General features: G+C 40.6%; 1 protein-coding gene across 2 annotated transcripts in view; it reads right to left on the bottom strand.

Annotated features, from left to right (window-relative positions):
* GC (GC vitamin D binding protein) overlaps positions 1-12,280 on the bottom strand; it is a 233,924-nt gene extending 221,644 nt beyond the window's left edge. For both annotated transcript variants that reach the window (XM_082243262.1, XM_082243263.1), the window contains exon 1: positions 12,131-12,280. In XM_082243262.1, coding sequence (XP_082099388.1) covers positions 12,131-12,221 — 91 coding nt within the window. In that variant the 5' untranslated portion in view covers positions 12,222-12,280. The remainder of the gene's footprint in view (positions 1-12,130) is intronic.
* Between the last annotated feature and the right edge of the window lie 5,059 nt (positions 12,281-17,339).

Raw genomic sequence — 17,339 nt, 5'->3', positions numbered from 1 at the left:
TAAAAAAACGATATCGGTCGATCACTAATTTATACACAACATATCTATTTTTTTTATTTAGGAATATTAAAAACTAATATGGGTCTGCAAATACAAAAGGTAAAGATATGGATAGAAATTCGTACATCCCATTTACAGTAATAGTTGCCACCACAAAACATGGATAGTAAATATACTGGTTAGGACAATATACGAGAATCAGGAGGAACTGCACAACTGAACAGGACTTTGAGATCCAATCTGAGAAATGAACGACTGTGTTCAAAGACAAAGGGTATAAGGAAGAATTCCTAGAGAAAGAAAGAGAAAAGGTTAGAAATGTAGGAAAGAGGAAAATAATTCAGAATAAAGTGTACAATGTAAGAGATGAGGATATGGGCATGAATAAGATTTTGGACTATAACATACAAGTCAGTAGAGAAAGTAGTCAGAAAATATTGGCAAGTATTGAAACAGGATAGGCACATAGGAGACTTATTCACAGAACAAAAAGGCACCCAGTATAAGGGACAGAGTGATCAAAAACATTATTGAGTCACCCAATCAAAATAATTGACCCTTTTGGGATATGAAGCTGTGAAAGGTGCTACAGCTGCAGCAGAGTTCCAAGAAATATGAGGAAGAGAAAATAATGTGATAATCTAGTAACCAATAGATCATATGACATCTGTGATTTTATCTTGTGTGATACGGCGGGGTAGGTGTATGCCCTAAAATGTCTTTGTAATATGAAAAGTGAGTACTTCCCTCACATTTTTGTAAATATTTTATTATATCTTTTCATGTGACAATACTGAAGAAATTACAATTTGCTACAATGTAAAGTAGTGAGTGTACAGCTTGTATAACAGTGTAAATTTGCTGTCCCCTCAAAATAACTCAACACACAGCCATTAATGTCTAAACCGTTGGCAACAAAAATGAGTACACTCCTAAGTGAAAATGTCCAAATTGGGCCCAATTAGCCATTTTTTCCTCCCCATTGTCATGTGACTCCTTAGTGTTACAAGGTTTCAGGTGTGAATGGGGAGCAGGTGTGTTAAATGTGGTGTTATTGCTCTCACTCTCTCATCCTGGTCACTGGAAGTTCAACATGGCACCTCATGGCAATGAACTCGCTGAGGATCTGAAAAAAAGAATTGTTGCTCTACATGAAGATGGCCTAGGCTATAAGAAGATTACACAATACAGCATACACCATACGCAATTTGATGCACACACTGCATCAAATTGGTCTGCATGGCTGTCATCCCAGAAGAAAACCTCTTCTGAAGATGATGCACAAGAAAGTCTGCAAACAGTTTGCTGAAGACAAGCAGACTGCAGACTAAGGACATGGATTACTGGAACTGTGTCCTGTGGTCTGGTGAGACTAAGATAAACCTATTTGGTTCAGATGGTGTCAAGCGTATGTGTGGTGGCAACCAGGTGAGAAGTACATAGAAAAGTGTGTCTTGCCTGCAGTCAAGCTGGTGGTGGGAGTGTCATGGTCTGGGGCTGCATGAGTGATGCCAGCACTGGGAAGCTACAATTCATTGAGGGAACCATGAATGCCAACATGTACTGTGACATACTGAAGCAGTGTATGATCCCCTCCCTTCGGAGACTGGGCTGCAGGCAGTATTCCAACATGATAACTACCCCAAACACACCTCCAAGATGACCACTGCCTTGCTAAAGAAGCTGAGGGTAAAGGTGATGGAATGGCCAAGCATGTCACTAGACCTAAACCCTATTGAGCATCTGTGGGGCATCCTCAAACAGAAGGTGGGGGAGTGCAAAGTCTCTAACATCCACCAGCTTCTTGATGTCATCATGGAGGAGTGGAAGAGGACTCCAGTGGCAACCTGTGAAGCTCTGGTGAACTCCATACCCAAGAGGGTTAAGGCAGTGCTGGAAATAATGGTGGCCACACAAAAATATTAACACTTTGGGCCTGTTTTGGACATTTTAACTTAGGCGTATTCTCACTTTTTACACTGTTATACAAGCTGTACACTCACTACTTTACATTGTAGCAAAGTGTAATTTTTTTCAGTGCGGGGAAGGAAGAAGCAGTTAAAGGCCACTGGTAAGATAGGTATAGGGGAACAGGCACTTAGCCTTAATAAACAGTATGCTGACAAGTAATAAAAAAAAATCTTCCACAACAAAAATCTCACAACTCCCTCTCCAAGCAAGCTCCTCAGTAAAAATCTTCCTCCTAAAAAAAAAAAAAAAAATCTCTCCTTTCCTAAAGAAAATCCCCTGAAGCCCACTCCCACCTATTTCTAGATGGAAAATTTCTCCTTCCTGCATTCCATTTTTCACTGCTCCTCTGTGCACCTCTATTTGTCACCTCTTTTCCACTGCTAACCACTGAACCCTGTCATCTACTGCATTCCTTGTACAGCACTAATCACCTATCACTCCTTTTTCCTCTGCTCACCTGTGCTCCACCTCCTCCACCACTTACCACTCTACCCCTTGTCTCCTCTGCACTTGCCCATGCCTCTTTCACCAGTGCTTACCTCTGTACCCTACTCAATTCTTTCACCAGTATTCATATCTGCACCCCCCTCCTATCCCTCTTCCACCACTGCTGCATGATTCTTGCATGACCAGCACTTCTCTTTGACCACTTCTCACCTCTACATCTCCTGCACCCTTCTCACACAACTGCTAATTTCTGTCAATTTTGTACCTCCTTTTACCACTGCACACCATTTCTTTACCTTTATCCATCATTAAGCATGGCTTATCTATCGTGGCAAACATTAGGGCAGCACTCCAGTTCCTGATGGTGGAAGCACATTCAACTGTTGGTGAAGCTGGAGCCAAATAATGCAGGGAGTGTCTAAATCTGTGGACAGAAGCCAACTGAAGAAGGAGTGGGTTGGTTTAATAGCTAGTGGACAGGAAGATAGCATGCAACAGTCAAATCAGAAAAAAATGGTGGGCAGGGGCACCCAACAGAAAAAGAGTGGCACATGCCCCAGATGTTAGTCACACCCATGTTGTTGGCACTGCACCTACCCCCATCGGAGGGAGGGTGCAGTGCCGAGAAATGGGAAATGGCTCTCTATTAAGCTGAAGCCCAAAGTTGCAGGCATGACTGCAGCTCAAAGGATGGCATCATGGCCACAAACAATGTGTGCAGTGAGTGAATGTACTGTGGGCCCCAGCCTCCCAACCCCCTTGGGATTGGTGTGCCCTGCACACATTACACATATTACGGATATGCCACAGACCTGTATTAAGAATATGCCACAGATGTTAACACATTTTCAGAGCAAACACAGCTGATCCACTAGAATGTCTGTAACAAATGAGGATTTTCTCTAACAAGGGAAATTATCTGATGTGTTAACCGATGCAGGGTTTTTTGGATCTTTTACAATTCACAGGTGTTCATGACCCATTCTTGTGCCAATGGTTAATTGGAAGAATTTGTGATAATGATGACAAGGCACATGGACTTATAGTTGCAACACATTATAATGTACATTCATCAACTAGTCTTTACTATGCCAGGAAAGCAAATGGTCAGGAGAAAAAAAAAGCCTGGCAAGGAGTACAAAGTTCCCCTTGCTTCTCTTATAGCCAGTAATCCATGGTGGATAATTCAACCTGCAAAACAGATCAGACTGGCATCACTACATTTCCAGAGAGTGAATCTTATTAAATTTGGTCATCAGCAGTTGAATTGTTTGCAAAACACTGCCGAACCATATACTAAAACCACTCCACTCCATTTGCCTTATTTGAACTCTTTGGCTGCCAGAGTAGTTTTTGTGGGTTTTTTGCACGCATGTTTAAAAAATTAGTCCTGAAGATTGCACAAGCCTCCAAAAAATTTTATAATTTCTGAAAGCAGACACTCTAGAGAACAAAATTGTGGTAGTTCCAATTTTTTATTTCACATGATATTACTGAAAAAGTCTACGTAAAATTTCAGTAAAAAATACACTAAAGTTAGTTTTGGGGCACACAAACGCAGTAAATTACCCAATTTTGTAAAATATAAAAGAAGTTGCACCAAGTAAATAGATACCCAACATGTCAAACCTTAAATTTGCGTGCACCCGTGAAATGATGACAAACTTCAGTACCCTGTATTTTCCATAGGTGACACTTAAAAAACTCCTGTAGGTCATCAGTTTAGCTTTATGGAGGAGGTCTGGTTCTAGAAATATTGCTCTCACTCTTGCATGCAAAGAAGTATGTAACATGTGTATGGCAACTGACCTTTTCATGCACAGGTGCCCCCGATGTGTGCGTTTACATTGTTACATGCGTATATATGGGGGTGAGTTATTGGGGAGTGTACAGGTAATCTGGTGCCTCTGCTTTCATTTGAAATCCACAATCTCAATGGCTACAGCCACCAGGCACCGTAATTTTGTGTAAACCCCTCGCAATCAGGTCCGTACGACGTATGGACCTGGCAGTGAGGGGCTTAAAGCCTAACTCCAGGATATTAGCACCAAATATAAAATCTTATCCAAGTACCCATTTTACTTACCTAAAGCTACAGTTACTTCCCGGGTGCCTCTTTCGGTGTCCACCTCCTCTTGGTAAAGCTAACAATTCCAGTGGTTGGGTCCTTTCTCACAGCTTCCAGAAGCAGTAGAGCTCATGGGGTGGTGTAGGGACTGGTGCACATAAAGACAATGAACAGGGAAAAAATTCTTGGTCCCCAAGGTAAGAAACTAGCTTGCCTCATGGAGGAAACTGTGACGGTAAATCCACTACACTTCACGATAGCTTAGGAAGAGGTGTGTGGAATCAAGACTGACAAAAAAGGTAATTGATGCATAATGCACTGTTTAAATGTAATTTTTTGCCTGGAGTTAAGTTTTAACTTTTTAATTTTTTATTGATAATTTTCTTATCAAAATATTAAAATTGCATGTAGAAAGTACCGAGAAAGAGAAGTGTAATGTATTTATTACACTTACTTCCATGCTGTCCCTTTAGAGACGTAGTTCCTCAAAAAACTCTGATGTTAGCACAAAGATACTTTAGCAACTTCTATTCCATTCAAAGATTCACAGGGACTGGAACTACAATGTGCGATGGCCAGTAGCATTGAGCTGATAGTATCGGACGCACCAGGGTTTTCACAGTACCATATCTTGGATAGAACAGCAAGGAGATAGGTATACCTAACACTTTGCACTTATCTCCTGCAGTCCTTTCCAATGATACTGCATTAAGGCTCGGTTCACACTAGCCTGACTCCAAAGTCACGTGACTTTCAGTGCAACTTTGGAGTCCAACTTTGATGTGACTTTTTGCACTCTGTGGCATTGAAGTCATATCAAAGTCGGATCAAGATAGGGCAGGAACCTTTTCTAAAGTCCGACAGACTTGTGTAGGATCAGTTAAGACAGCTCTCAAAGGGAAACATTGAATTTCCCATGTCACCCGACTTGGGGTCTCACAATTCAGATCCTTTAAGGCACGGTTCACACTTGTGCGGCATGAGATCCGACTTGTGAGAGTACAAGTTACATGACATGTCAAATTAAATCTTTCCCTATGAGAGCTGTCTTAACTGATCCAACACTAGTTGCCCTGACATTAGAAAAGGTTCCTGCACTACTTTGACACTACTTCAATGCCATAGAGTGAAAAAAGTCCCATTAGGTCAGATCAAAGTCGGAATGAAGTTGCAGGGCAAAGTCGGATCGGAAGTCACACAACTTTCATGTCGGAGCAGTGTAAACCTGGGCTAAAGTATAAAAATAATGTTCAGCCTTCACTCTTTCTTCAGCTTATGTTGTGCCTATGTTTTGGACTGACAAAAATATTTTAAGTAGCCTAGGCATCTATGTGGAAAAAACTGATTAACTTGCCTATGAAGTTAAACTAAATCCAGGTTTGTACTCTTAATGAATAAAAGTATAGAATAAAAGTTTCTTGTACTTTTCTTTGAGAATTATATGTTTCTTCATGGTTGTGCAGCTCTAAAAAACTTAGAATGAACAGTTTTTTTTATTGTTTGACTCCTTATTGCAATATAACTACATACGTTTTATTACAGATTTGAATTACAGGAAAGCTGTTTCTGTACTTAGCTTCTTAAAAGCTTTTCAAAGGGCTTTCTTTTGTATTTTTGACTAAAAATACTTAAAGCAGACCTAGTTTTATAAGTAAAACAAATTGCTAACTCCAACATTTAGCTTTTGTCAGAGTTGGCTCTATAGTGCTCTGTGCAATCTCTGATAATACTTTCATTTTATATAGGATAAACTGATGAATACATTCTGACACATTTGCCTATCATAAAAGCAATAAAAAAACAATGTTCTTTTTCACCCTTGAGTGGGATCACAAAACTTTTACAGCATTGAAGTGCTCATAACAGATGTTATACTGTAACAACTCTACCCAGTCTAACTGAGATATCAGGGAGCTCACTCACAAATACGAGGCTTTCATGGATCTACTGTATAACTTAAACTACCGGAAAATCTTTGACACAATGTTTGGATACCTGTAATAGGGTGTGTAATTGGCCAAATGACCAGAAAGAAAGTAACTGTAACTTGCAGTTTACTAAACAGGTGCAAAGTTGGTATCAAAATTGCTTACAAACTTTTTATTTGGGATAAAATGGGGGTACAAAAGAACATTGTAGATCAACAAGCATGGTATTACAAATAGATTATTATCAGGGTACAAAAGATAGGATAGAATGCAAGACAGGGTCAAAATGGCAGAGCATGGATACACTGCAATATAATAAAAAACAGATTATGAAAGCTGTACAAACAAGGACTCTTCACAGCAAAATCTCTGTGTCCCTATCAGGGTAACATGTGGCTGCATAGCATAGTCTCTCTAAAACCCTAAAACAGAGGTCTTTAAGGGATTGTAAAGTCTCATTTTTTATTTTTTTTTATATATCAAACTTGTTATACTTGCCTGCTCTGTGCAGTTGGTTTTGCACAGAGCAGCCCAGATCCTCCTCTTCTTGGGTCCCTCTTCTGTGCTCCTGGCCCCTCCATCCTGTTGAGTGCCCCCACAGCAAGCAGCCTGTGTCCATTCAGACAAGGAGCCGCAACCCGCCCCGCCCCCTCTCTCTCCTGTTTGGCTGACTGACTTTGATTGAATGCAGCGGGAGCCATTCATGCCGCTATGCTGTCTCAGCCAATGAGGAGGGGAGTCCCGGCCAACTGAGAAACTCCTGCAACATCGCTGGATAAAAGTTTGCTCAGGTAAGTATTAGGGAGTATTGCTGGGGGGGGGGGGGGCTGGGGAGGCTGCTGCACACAGAAAGTTTTTTTTTTTTTATCTTAATGCGAAACTGGGGACTTTGATGTGAAGGGGCGATGGGGCTTCTGATGTGATGAGGGTGCTTCTGATGTGATGAGGGGGCTTCTGATGTGATGTTATATCTTAGAGTGTGTTTATGCAATAGTTTAAACTTTAATCATTCATTTATAAAACTGTTTTTTTTTGGCCTACGAATATTTGCAAAATATACAATATGTCCCTTATACTGAAAAGATTAGAGACCCCTGCTCCATAGCAACAGACTTAAGAACTAGAAACCAAGCACAGGAATCTGGTGTGAGCACATTAGCAAACAGATAGACCTGTTTTGGATTTATCTGCAGCACCTATGCCAGTTTCTATTTCTCTGTGAAATTGAAGCTGGCAAAAGAGATTGCGGCAGTTTTCAGTATAAAAACTGTTACAGATCCCTGTTAGATTGAATCTGCCGCATGGGACGTGGCCTGTCTGGAAACAGTATATTTACTTCTCTACTCTGCAGTGATTACACTGCACAAGCAAAATATGCATAATGGCAGGGAAAGCTTCTGCTCCACTTTGTTAGACTCAGGATCTGCTAAGTTTTCCCATTCCTATGCCAGTGACATGCTGGTATTTCCCCTTCCTGGAGAGTCTAGCTGAGAATCACTACTTCAATAAAGCATTCCAGAACATATTAAGAATGCAATAACAAGAAATTAAGAGTAAAAGTAAAAAAAAAAAAAATCTTTTTTGAATAAGGGTAAGTGAGAATTTTCAGTCTCCGTCCTGTAGGTGTGGTATAACATGATGTTCTTATGGCTTCCACCACTCATTCAGGGTAGGCATGAAGGAGTACCATAGGGAGTCAGAGTCTGCATTTTCTCTGCTATTACTACATACTATCAAACCCAACCATATCACGCGGGGTATGTCTTTGGGGGTATTTATTTCTGAGGGAGGTGGTGCTGTTATTTAAAAATTTCCTGCTATTATGGTTAGGAGCAAACATGCAAATCTGTCCAAACATGGACTGAATTTCAACTGAATTTTCCTGGCCGAACAGTCTCTGCATCTAATTAGATGCAGGCACCATTCAGGTATTCTGACAGCTGCAGGTGCTGGCTGTCAAAATACAATAGTTGGTAATGCAGAGTGGTCCATTCATGCTATTTAGCCTGAAATGGAGAATCAAAATAGTTCTCTCATTCAGTCAGTGGGGCTGGACAAGAGAAGTCTTAATATGTAGGTCCAGCTTAATTCTCCTCTTTTACTTTTTAATGCAGTGCTGGATGCCTGATTTCTGTCACATGGGTTTCAAGGAAGGGTGTGTAAACTCAAACCAGGCCATCCTGTAACCTAGAAAGGGCTTTTTTTTTTAAACTCTGGAGAACAAGTGTAATGGAGTAGCACAGGGAGGTAAGGTTTGGCAGTGACTGAGACTTTTTTTATTATTACTACTTTACAGTGATGCTAAAACTATTTTTTTTTTTTAAGTTATTGAAATTGCTGTTGAAATTTATCAAATGTCAAGCTCCCTGATCTTGTAAAGTCTGCTTTCATAATTAGATGGTGATGGTCCCCTGAGTGCTGATCCCAACAGCTGGATGTAGGGGGGCTCAGAGACTTATCTACCACGAGGCAAACAAGGCGCTTGCCTGGGACGGCAGTTTTCAGGGGCGGGGGCAGCATCGCCCCCCCTCCAATCCCCCACCATCTCTGCAACATTCTTAACATTGTTCACTGCTGACTCCACCGCTCCATGGAAGACCTGACAGCAGCAACCTGTGACCCCGCCATCCTTCCCTGCTCTTTCTCTGCCTCGCACTGGGACTACTTCCTAACCTGTGGCTGCAGCCACAAGAAGGGAGGAGGAAAAAGCAGGAGGAGAGGCTTGCTCGCAGGGGGCTTCCCTGTCTATCCTTGGAAGAGAGTGCAGTAGAGCCAGGGTGAGGGGAACATAATCCAGACACCCAGCACCCCGGCAACCCCTAGCTGTTATCCAGATCAGCCCCAAACCCCAACTGCAGTGACAGAGATGATGCTGGAATGATGCTGGATCTAGGGTGATCTACTGTCCTCTGGAGACATGTGAGTGTGGGAACTGGAGGTGTATGAGGTGACTGTGGGCATTGGGGGTGAGTGTGGGGGCCTAGGTGTGAGGTGAGTGTGGACACTGGGGGTGTTTCTCCCACTCCCCTCTCTCTCCCCCTCCCTCCCTCTCCCCTACACCTCTCTCCCCCCTCCCCCCTCCTCTTCTTCCATTTCTCTCCTTTTTCATGTCCCCATCTCTCTCTCCTTCCTATTCCTACCCTCTTGTCCTAGTGGGGGGGGAGCACTGTGGCAGGCTAGTGAGGTGTTTGGGGGGAGCACTGTGGCAGGCTAGCGGTGGGGAGGTTGGGGGGAGCACTGTGACAAGCAAGTGGGGGGGGGGTTGTTGGAGCACTGTGGCAGGCTAGCGGGGGGGGTTGCAGGGAGCATTGTGGCAGAGTAGTGCGGGGAGGTTACTAGCCCACAGTCCACCAGAGACCCTGCACATCCACAAGAGACCTCGCAGAGCCCCGCACACCAGAAACCCCATACAGCCACCAGAGACCCCACACATCTGCCAGGGGCACTGCACATGCACCAGAGACCCTGAACATCTGCTGGAGACCCCGCACTGCCACCAGTAACCCCACACAGCCACCAGAAACCCCAAAAAGCCACTATAGCCACTCCGAATAAGAAGGGGTGAGACAAATTTAGATATGGGTGTCTGATTTTAGTCTTGCCTGGGGCTGCACAAAACCAGAATACACCACTGGGGTGTCTCCTTTCTTTTGAAAAGTGCCATGGATCCACCCTTTTGTGCACACTCCTGGGATGGAACTACAGGATGATGTGCAGACTAGCCTGCACCAAGAGGGCTGCCTCTGGTCACCCCTCTAAGAAAAGTGATTTACAGCAACTTCCAAGTCAGTGCTGTCCCTTTTTAAACTGAATTAATGTATAATAAAGAGATGGCATCATGCTCACTAGCACTAGTTAGGCATGGTGTAACATGAATGCTCGATGTATGTAATTTAATGAATTTAAACTATGTTTTTAATGTATACAAGAGTACAGGAATTTTGGTGAGGCAGCGCTAGCACACAAGAAAGCCGAGTATGTGGCTGAATACTGGCAAAAAATGTTTTTTTTCAAAACTGTTTTTTTAAAGGGAATAGTTAACCATGAGGCTCGGTTCACACTTATGCGATGCGGGAAGGTTGCGAATTTGCAGCCTGTTCCCGCATCGCAAACGCACCCTTGGCAGTTCACACTGCCATATGCGATACGCTGGGGGTGTCAATGTAATCTTAACGACACCCCCAGTTTGATCGCATATCGCAGTGCGATCTTACAGTTCGCACAGGATCGGATCGCACAAGTGTGAACCACTGTGCGATCCGATCCTGATGCGGCTCAAAAAAAGGGTCATGTGTGAGTTTACTGCGGGTGCAGTGCGAATTTAGCCATACAGAGTGTATGGCTGAATTCGCACCGCACACCCGATCGCATATAATGAAGGAGCAGTGCGCTCCGATATTATATGCGATCGCCGCACACGCACATATGTGAACCGGCACTAAAGCAATATGCTAATGAATACTGATATGATGTTTAGAAAAAAGAGATTTTTAAACTACTTGAATAATAATCCTTTTTTAAGATATTTACTGTCATACATTTTATCTTAAATGTCTTTGGTTTTCATTTTTCATTTTACCTGCCCCCTAATGTTTGCTCATTACAAAAACCAACTTGGTACAGCTATAGAGCTTGAAGGGTAAAAGTAAATTCATAAAATTTAAATTAAAATCACCTAAAGCAGCATTAGCTCTGTAGCTTAGCATCAATACACATAAAACCCCTAATAGCTGGTAGCTTGTTGTATATTGTTAACATTCTTTTCAAAAGTTATAGAATTTTACCATAACTTATCCAACTGCTCTTCTACCTCCAAGCTGCTTTTCACCCCAGTGGCATAGATGTGTTTGTATTGTCAATTTGAACTATTCCTAACAGCAGTTTTCATTTTTGCAAAAAAAAAAAAAAAGTAATATGCTTAGCAAACAGCACATTAGCTAACTGCAAAAAATAAGGTGCTTAATCATAAAAATGGCTTTTATATATATTAGCATTTACTATAGTACGGTTCCCAAAAGTGCCTAAAGGTATCAAGCTGTAATTTGACATGACTGAATCATAATCAATAAATGCCTCAAACACATTTCACATATCACTTTAGCTATGTAAAGCAGTGTTACAAAAAATTCAACATCTGCAAGTAAACAAAAAGTAAAGTTTGTCATTTGGAAAAAACTTAATTGGGCGTCATAGGTAAGAGTGCCTGAATATCTGTCTGTGTTGACCATAGCAACAAACCAGATTTATTTATCTAATGTAAACTGGAAGACTGAAGTCCTAAAGCAAACTGGCTGATATGGACAGCAAAGTTTTGTGCATAGTTTTATGATTTTTAGAATCAGCCTGTACATCATTGACCCTGGTGTGTAAAAATACAGAAGCGAAAAAAAGTAAGATTGTTCCTTTCATTCTCTTTATACTATAATCTGTGCTAGAAAAAAGTGAGTTTTTTGGGCAACACAGTAGCTTTCATTTCATGCACCATGGCTAAAATCCATCGTTCTTTAAAAATTAGATTCTTACAAAAAGAAAATTGTTTGACTAAAAAATAGCTCCAGCCACATTACATATAATTGTTTTGTTCTGAAACTGTCCATTACTTTTACCACTAGTATCCAGCTGAGATTTGACCCACATCATCCAAAAGCAGCCTATACATGAGTCACAGTAACAAATACAGAGCTTTCCAACAGACAAATATTATTTTGTATCTCACCTCTGGGGTCTGCATGGCTGAAGGATAGAAAGAAAAGCAGGAAAATGACTTCTTTCATTTTGAAATTGTAACCTCCAGGCAGTTCAGTCATGTAAGTGCCAAACACCCTGGAGGATTTATATAGGAGGTAAGTAGATAAATGATTAATTAAAGGGCTGCTAGAAGGGGCGTAAAACCCTGACCTTTACTTCTAACAAAAAAAAAAAAAAAAAGGCTACATGAAGGCAAACAAAGATTTTCTGTTAGGGAATTTTGCAACTCAATCAATGATTAACATTGCCAATAAATAAACATTTTAATTTATACTTTCATGCACACCTCAAAGTAAAACCTTTCATCCAAAAAAAAAATAAAAAAAAATAAATAAAAAAGGTTTTGTGTAACAATTTGTATTATATTATTATTTTATAGGATTTATATAGCGCCAACAGTTTACACGGCGCTTTACAACTTGAGGGTAGAAAGTACAAATATACAATACACTTTAATACAGTGGGAATCAGAGGGCCCTGCTCATTGGAGCTTACAATCTAAGAATTGTTATCTAATAAACATTTATTAAATTAAAAAAATTCAAGTTTGAAACATTAAAAATTATAAAAAAAATAATAATAATTTTTAACTATTTTAATTTATTTCTGGAGCTTTGGTTGGTTTGCGGCTCTTGTACCAATAAACATGTTGCCTGAGTTTTCTCCTAAAAATACTGATTATCAAACCTCCTTGTATAGCATTCTAACATTAATATAATGTAGGGCAACTTATTTCAGTATCCTTTACAGTATATTTTTCAATACTTTTATTTATAACTGATAGAGTATATTAGTGTATGGCTTAACCTCCCTGGCGGATTATTCCTGTGAGGAATTACATACCAAAAGCGGTACAATTCTTTTCATGGAAATTTGGCGTTATGTATTATAGGCCTACAATTCTTAGTAATTACTGACTTAAACCTGACCAAAACAAGAGTCTAGTAGACATCCCAGATGTGATAAATTTGAAACACAAACGCATGAATTATAATCAAATCAATAATATAATTTTATTATTTAATATATAATATATATAATAAAATTATATTATTGATTAGATTATAATTCATGCATTATATATTATATATATATATATATATATATATATATATATATATATATATATATATATATATATATATATATATATATATATGTGTGTGTGTGTGCATATATATATATATATATATATATATATATATTATAAAATGTGTTATGTGTTTGTGTTTTGTGCGACGTTTTTTTTTTTTTTTTTTTGAATTTCCCTCCCTAGTTCCGCTCCCATGGAGCATTGCTGCTGCAGGGAACGGAACTAGGAAGTCATCACACCGACGGAGGACGGAGGAACGGCGGGACTCTCGGCTGGCGGTCACAGCAATGAGAGATCATCGCTGGATCGCCAGGATAAGGTAAGAGAACACCGCTGCGCTCTCTGCACATCTACCCCGAGCGTGACTCGGGGTTACCGCTCCTGATAGAAAAAATCAACCCCGAGTCACGCTCGGGATTACCGCCAAGGAGGTTAAAGTGTATTTGAACCCAGGCACCTAAACTAATATGTTTTTTTTAGATGTCCCTGAAATGTTTCAAAGTTTAATACTTAAAAAAAAAAAAAAAATTATAGTATATAATACCAGAAAAGTGTATCCACAGATACTTTCTCTCCTAGGTTGAGAACACTTAATCTGGCCATAAATTACTCAGTTCTTTCGTTCATCCAGGCTACTAAATGAATAAAAAAAATACACTGATTAGCGCTGCAGCTTATTGGTGCATGCACTGATCAAGTGGAGATTTTCCAACAAGCCATTAATGAAAAGTCAATCAATCGATCGACTTCTCGTGAATGGGAACCAGTATACATGGATTGAAATTCTTCCAGTTCTTCCTGAACCCTGCAAATTTTGATTCATTTATGGTCAGCTTTACTCAGCCGAGATATCATGTTGTCACCTTTTCATGCACACTACAAAACTGTACTACAAGAAGCAGTTTCAATACAGAGTGCACTGGCACATTCTGCCGTAATCACTAAGAAATAACATGCCAAATTTAGTCACCCAGGGTGTGTACATACTCCCACAGGAAGTTTATAGAAAGAGTATGCAAAATGTACACAGAGAGAAACAGGGCTGCTGTTAGAAATCACGGGGCCCCATACAGCCTACCTGGCAGGCCCCCCCCCCCCCGAATTTATCAAGACAATATTTTCACTAAAAATACATTAAAATCATTATTAGCGGACACAAACATAACAGAGAACCTGTGTGAATTTGCCCTTTTTTAATTGTTTTTTTACATTTTTCTTCTTAAAAAGTATACTTTTTTTTTGTTAAATGTTAAAAATGTTTACAATTATTTTATTTACAATTTATTTACATTTTTACAGGACAGGGAAGCTAGCAGCGCTGGGGGGGGGGGCAACAGTAAAAAGGAGGCACACAGGAAGTGGGGGGTCAGAAGCAGGCAGAACAGGAAGGGGGATCGTTGTCGGAGAAGCAATTACGGGAATGATGCCCGTATCTGTGTCTCTCCCTGCAGCAGGTAAAAGTTGGCAGGAGGGGGAGAAACTGGCTTTCAGCTGCTGCAGAGAGCCACACAGGGCTTCCTTCTGAAATTTCCCCTCCGCCCTATCGCTCGATTCCCCATGCTGTTGGGGTCTCCCTTGCGCCCTGGCCCCTTACAGGAGGACTGGTGGTCCCCGCATATCAGCGGCCCTGGAGAGAAACCATGAACAAAGGAAAGAGAAAATGACCCTGTTTTACTATTTTACAGTTGTGAGCAGCATATTCTTTTTAATTGCTGAAGTTATAAAATACACACATATTTCATCCAAATTCCTAGTTTGATGGTTCCATGCATATTATATAGGAGTGTTTAACAGGAAATTGGAATATTGATAGTGGTAACTTCCTTAAGCCTAGACTAATGTTTCTCACCTCACTCTGCAATGTAAACAATTTCACGGTACTAATCCTAAAAAAAGAAATCCACCTGGAGTGACAGAAAAAAAAAATTGAAGGAAAAAATGTGAAATTGATTTAGTAAAACAGTCCAGAGAATGGTTGGTTGGAAACGGCAGGGGAAACTTGTGAAATTCTGTCTGCCAACCTGTCTAATTAGCAATAGCCTACCACAAGGGAACATCCCTTTTGTAGGGGGAAATTGAGCCAACCAATTTTGTTGAGATGTTTTCGTAAACTCAGAGTGGATAAGAATATCCTCTTAAGTTCTGGGCTCTTTTTGCCACCATATGTGGCCTTAGGATGACTATTCATCCTAAAGCAGGTAGATATCTTGACACATCCCAGTGTCTTGCAAGAATATTTTTGACTTCTTATCACTGTAATCCATACTGAGTGGTGAACCTCACAAGGTTTTCATTCGTTTTGTGAACACTTTCCTTTGGTTTAAGTAATTATTTTCTATTTTTTTTTATAGAACTATCCTTTGTACCTTCTTTAGGAGGCTATGTGGGTATCCCCTTTCCCTAAATCTGCCGTAAAGTTGCTTCACCTCTCTTTTGCTCTATGTGCTGTTATTGTTGCTGGCTGCAATGTGATGCTTAAAGTGGTTGTTACCACAAACATGTAATTTCCTGCCAGCCCCTCTATTATATCTAGGCATAACACACAGGATTAATGTTTTATTGAAACAAGGCCTGTAAATACCTTTTTAGAGCTATCTTCACGCTGGTCACATGACTCCTCCATGGCCTCCTACTCCGATTCAAAGCTGCAGCCAAGGGGCCGAGATCTCTCTCTGATGTCAGCGGGGAAGTCACGTGGCCGCTCAACCCTTCTGACGTCAGAGAGAGATCTCGGCACCTCCTGCTGTAGCCTTGAATTGGAGTAGGAGACCGGTCGGGAGTCACGTGACCAGCCTGAAGCTAGCTATCTTAAAAGGTATTTACAAGCTTCATTTTAATAAAACATTAGCCCTGTGTGTAATGCCTAGATCTAATAGTGGGGCTGGCAGTGAAATTTATAATATATTATTTCTACTAATAGCGGCGTGGGGGGGGGGGAGTGTAGACCAAGACACAGAGACGGAGCTGACAGGCAGGAAGGGAGGGGGGGAGAAGAGGACAGAGGAGAGCTGCAGGTGATGCAGCAGACGGACCATGGTAATCAAGGCTCAGCAGCCATGATTATCGTGGTCAGGACACAAGAAGTGGCAGGATCAGCCAGGTTTTTACAGTTTAGAGAGGGGCATATTAGACAATACAAGAACTGTTTAATCTGCTATAAGGGAACAGGATCTCTTTTTTATCTTTTTTTTTTTTTTTTTTTTAGGGTTACAAACCCTTTAAACTATCCAATATGCAGGTATATACAGGTAACTTTAGTATATACCATGCCTAAAATAATGTAAATACTTACTACGGGTAATATATTCGCTTGGTGGTTTAATAAATACTGAATGTAAATACTCTGGAGAGGCAAGACAGAATAACCTAAATGGAGGCCATTTTAGGTACCAGTACCGATAGCTTTGTTTAGCGTTCCTGTGAGGTCATCATGTTATCATTGATAGGGTATTGCTAATTAGACAGTGCTGTTTATTTCATTGTGGTGAACAATATTGTGGTATTTTCTATCATTTTTTTGTAGTCATTTTTAAGAATTTATATTTCTTATAAACATTTTAAACTTTTTAACAAGCAATATTAAAAACGCAACTTCTTTTTGAGCCTTGGAGTCTGTTCCAAGGCTAGCAAAAAGTGTTACATGAATTTGGTTGCAGTGACCTTACCTACTGTAGTAAGTTGGTATTAACTAATTATATTAACCCTCCTTTTATTTTTTTTGGCTACAGGAATAGAGGACCCAATCAATTAAGTGTCTCTTTTGAGGGTAAGCCCTACATAAAGATTCCACTAATCTTTTTCCACCTGGCAGAAAACATCAGTCCTAGGATAAAGGTTGAGAGGAGTAGGAGAGATTCTAAAGCCCTTGCCCAGGATATTGTGCAACTTTTTGTGTTTTTTTATTGTACTCTGGAACAGAAGACTTTCGGTCTTTTCACATGGGCTTTCCGATCAGGTCCGCCTGTCAGTTTTTCAGGCGGACCTGATCGGACCCTCCAGTCTCTTCAAAGGAGCGGCAGATGTCAGTGGACACATGTCTGCTGACACCCCCACGCCATCCGATCTGAACCTGTCCGCAAAATCC

The sequence above is a fragment of the Pelophylax lessonae genome (assembly GCF_965119305.1).
Source record: "Pelophylax lessonae genome assembly, chromosome: 1".
NCBI classification, from domain to species: Eukaryota; Metazoa; Chordata; class Amphibia; order Anura; family Ranidae; genus Pelophylax; species Pelophylax lessonae.
Note: the sequence above shows the minus strand (reverse complement) of the source record. Positions and strands in the feature narration are given on the sequence as shown.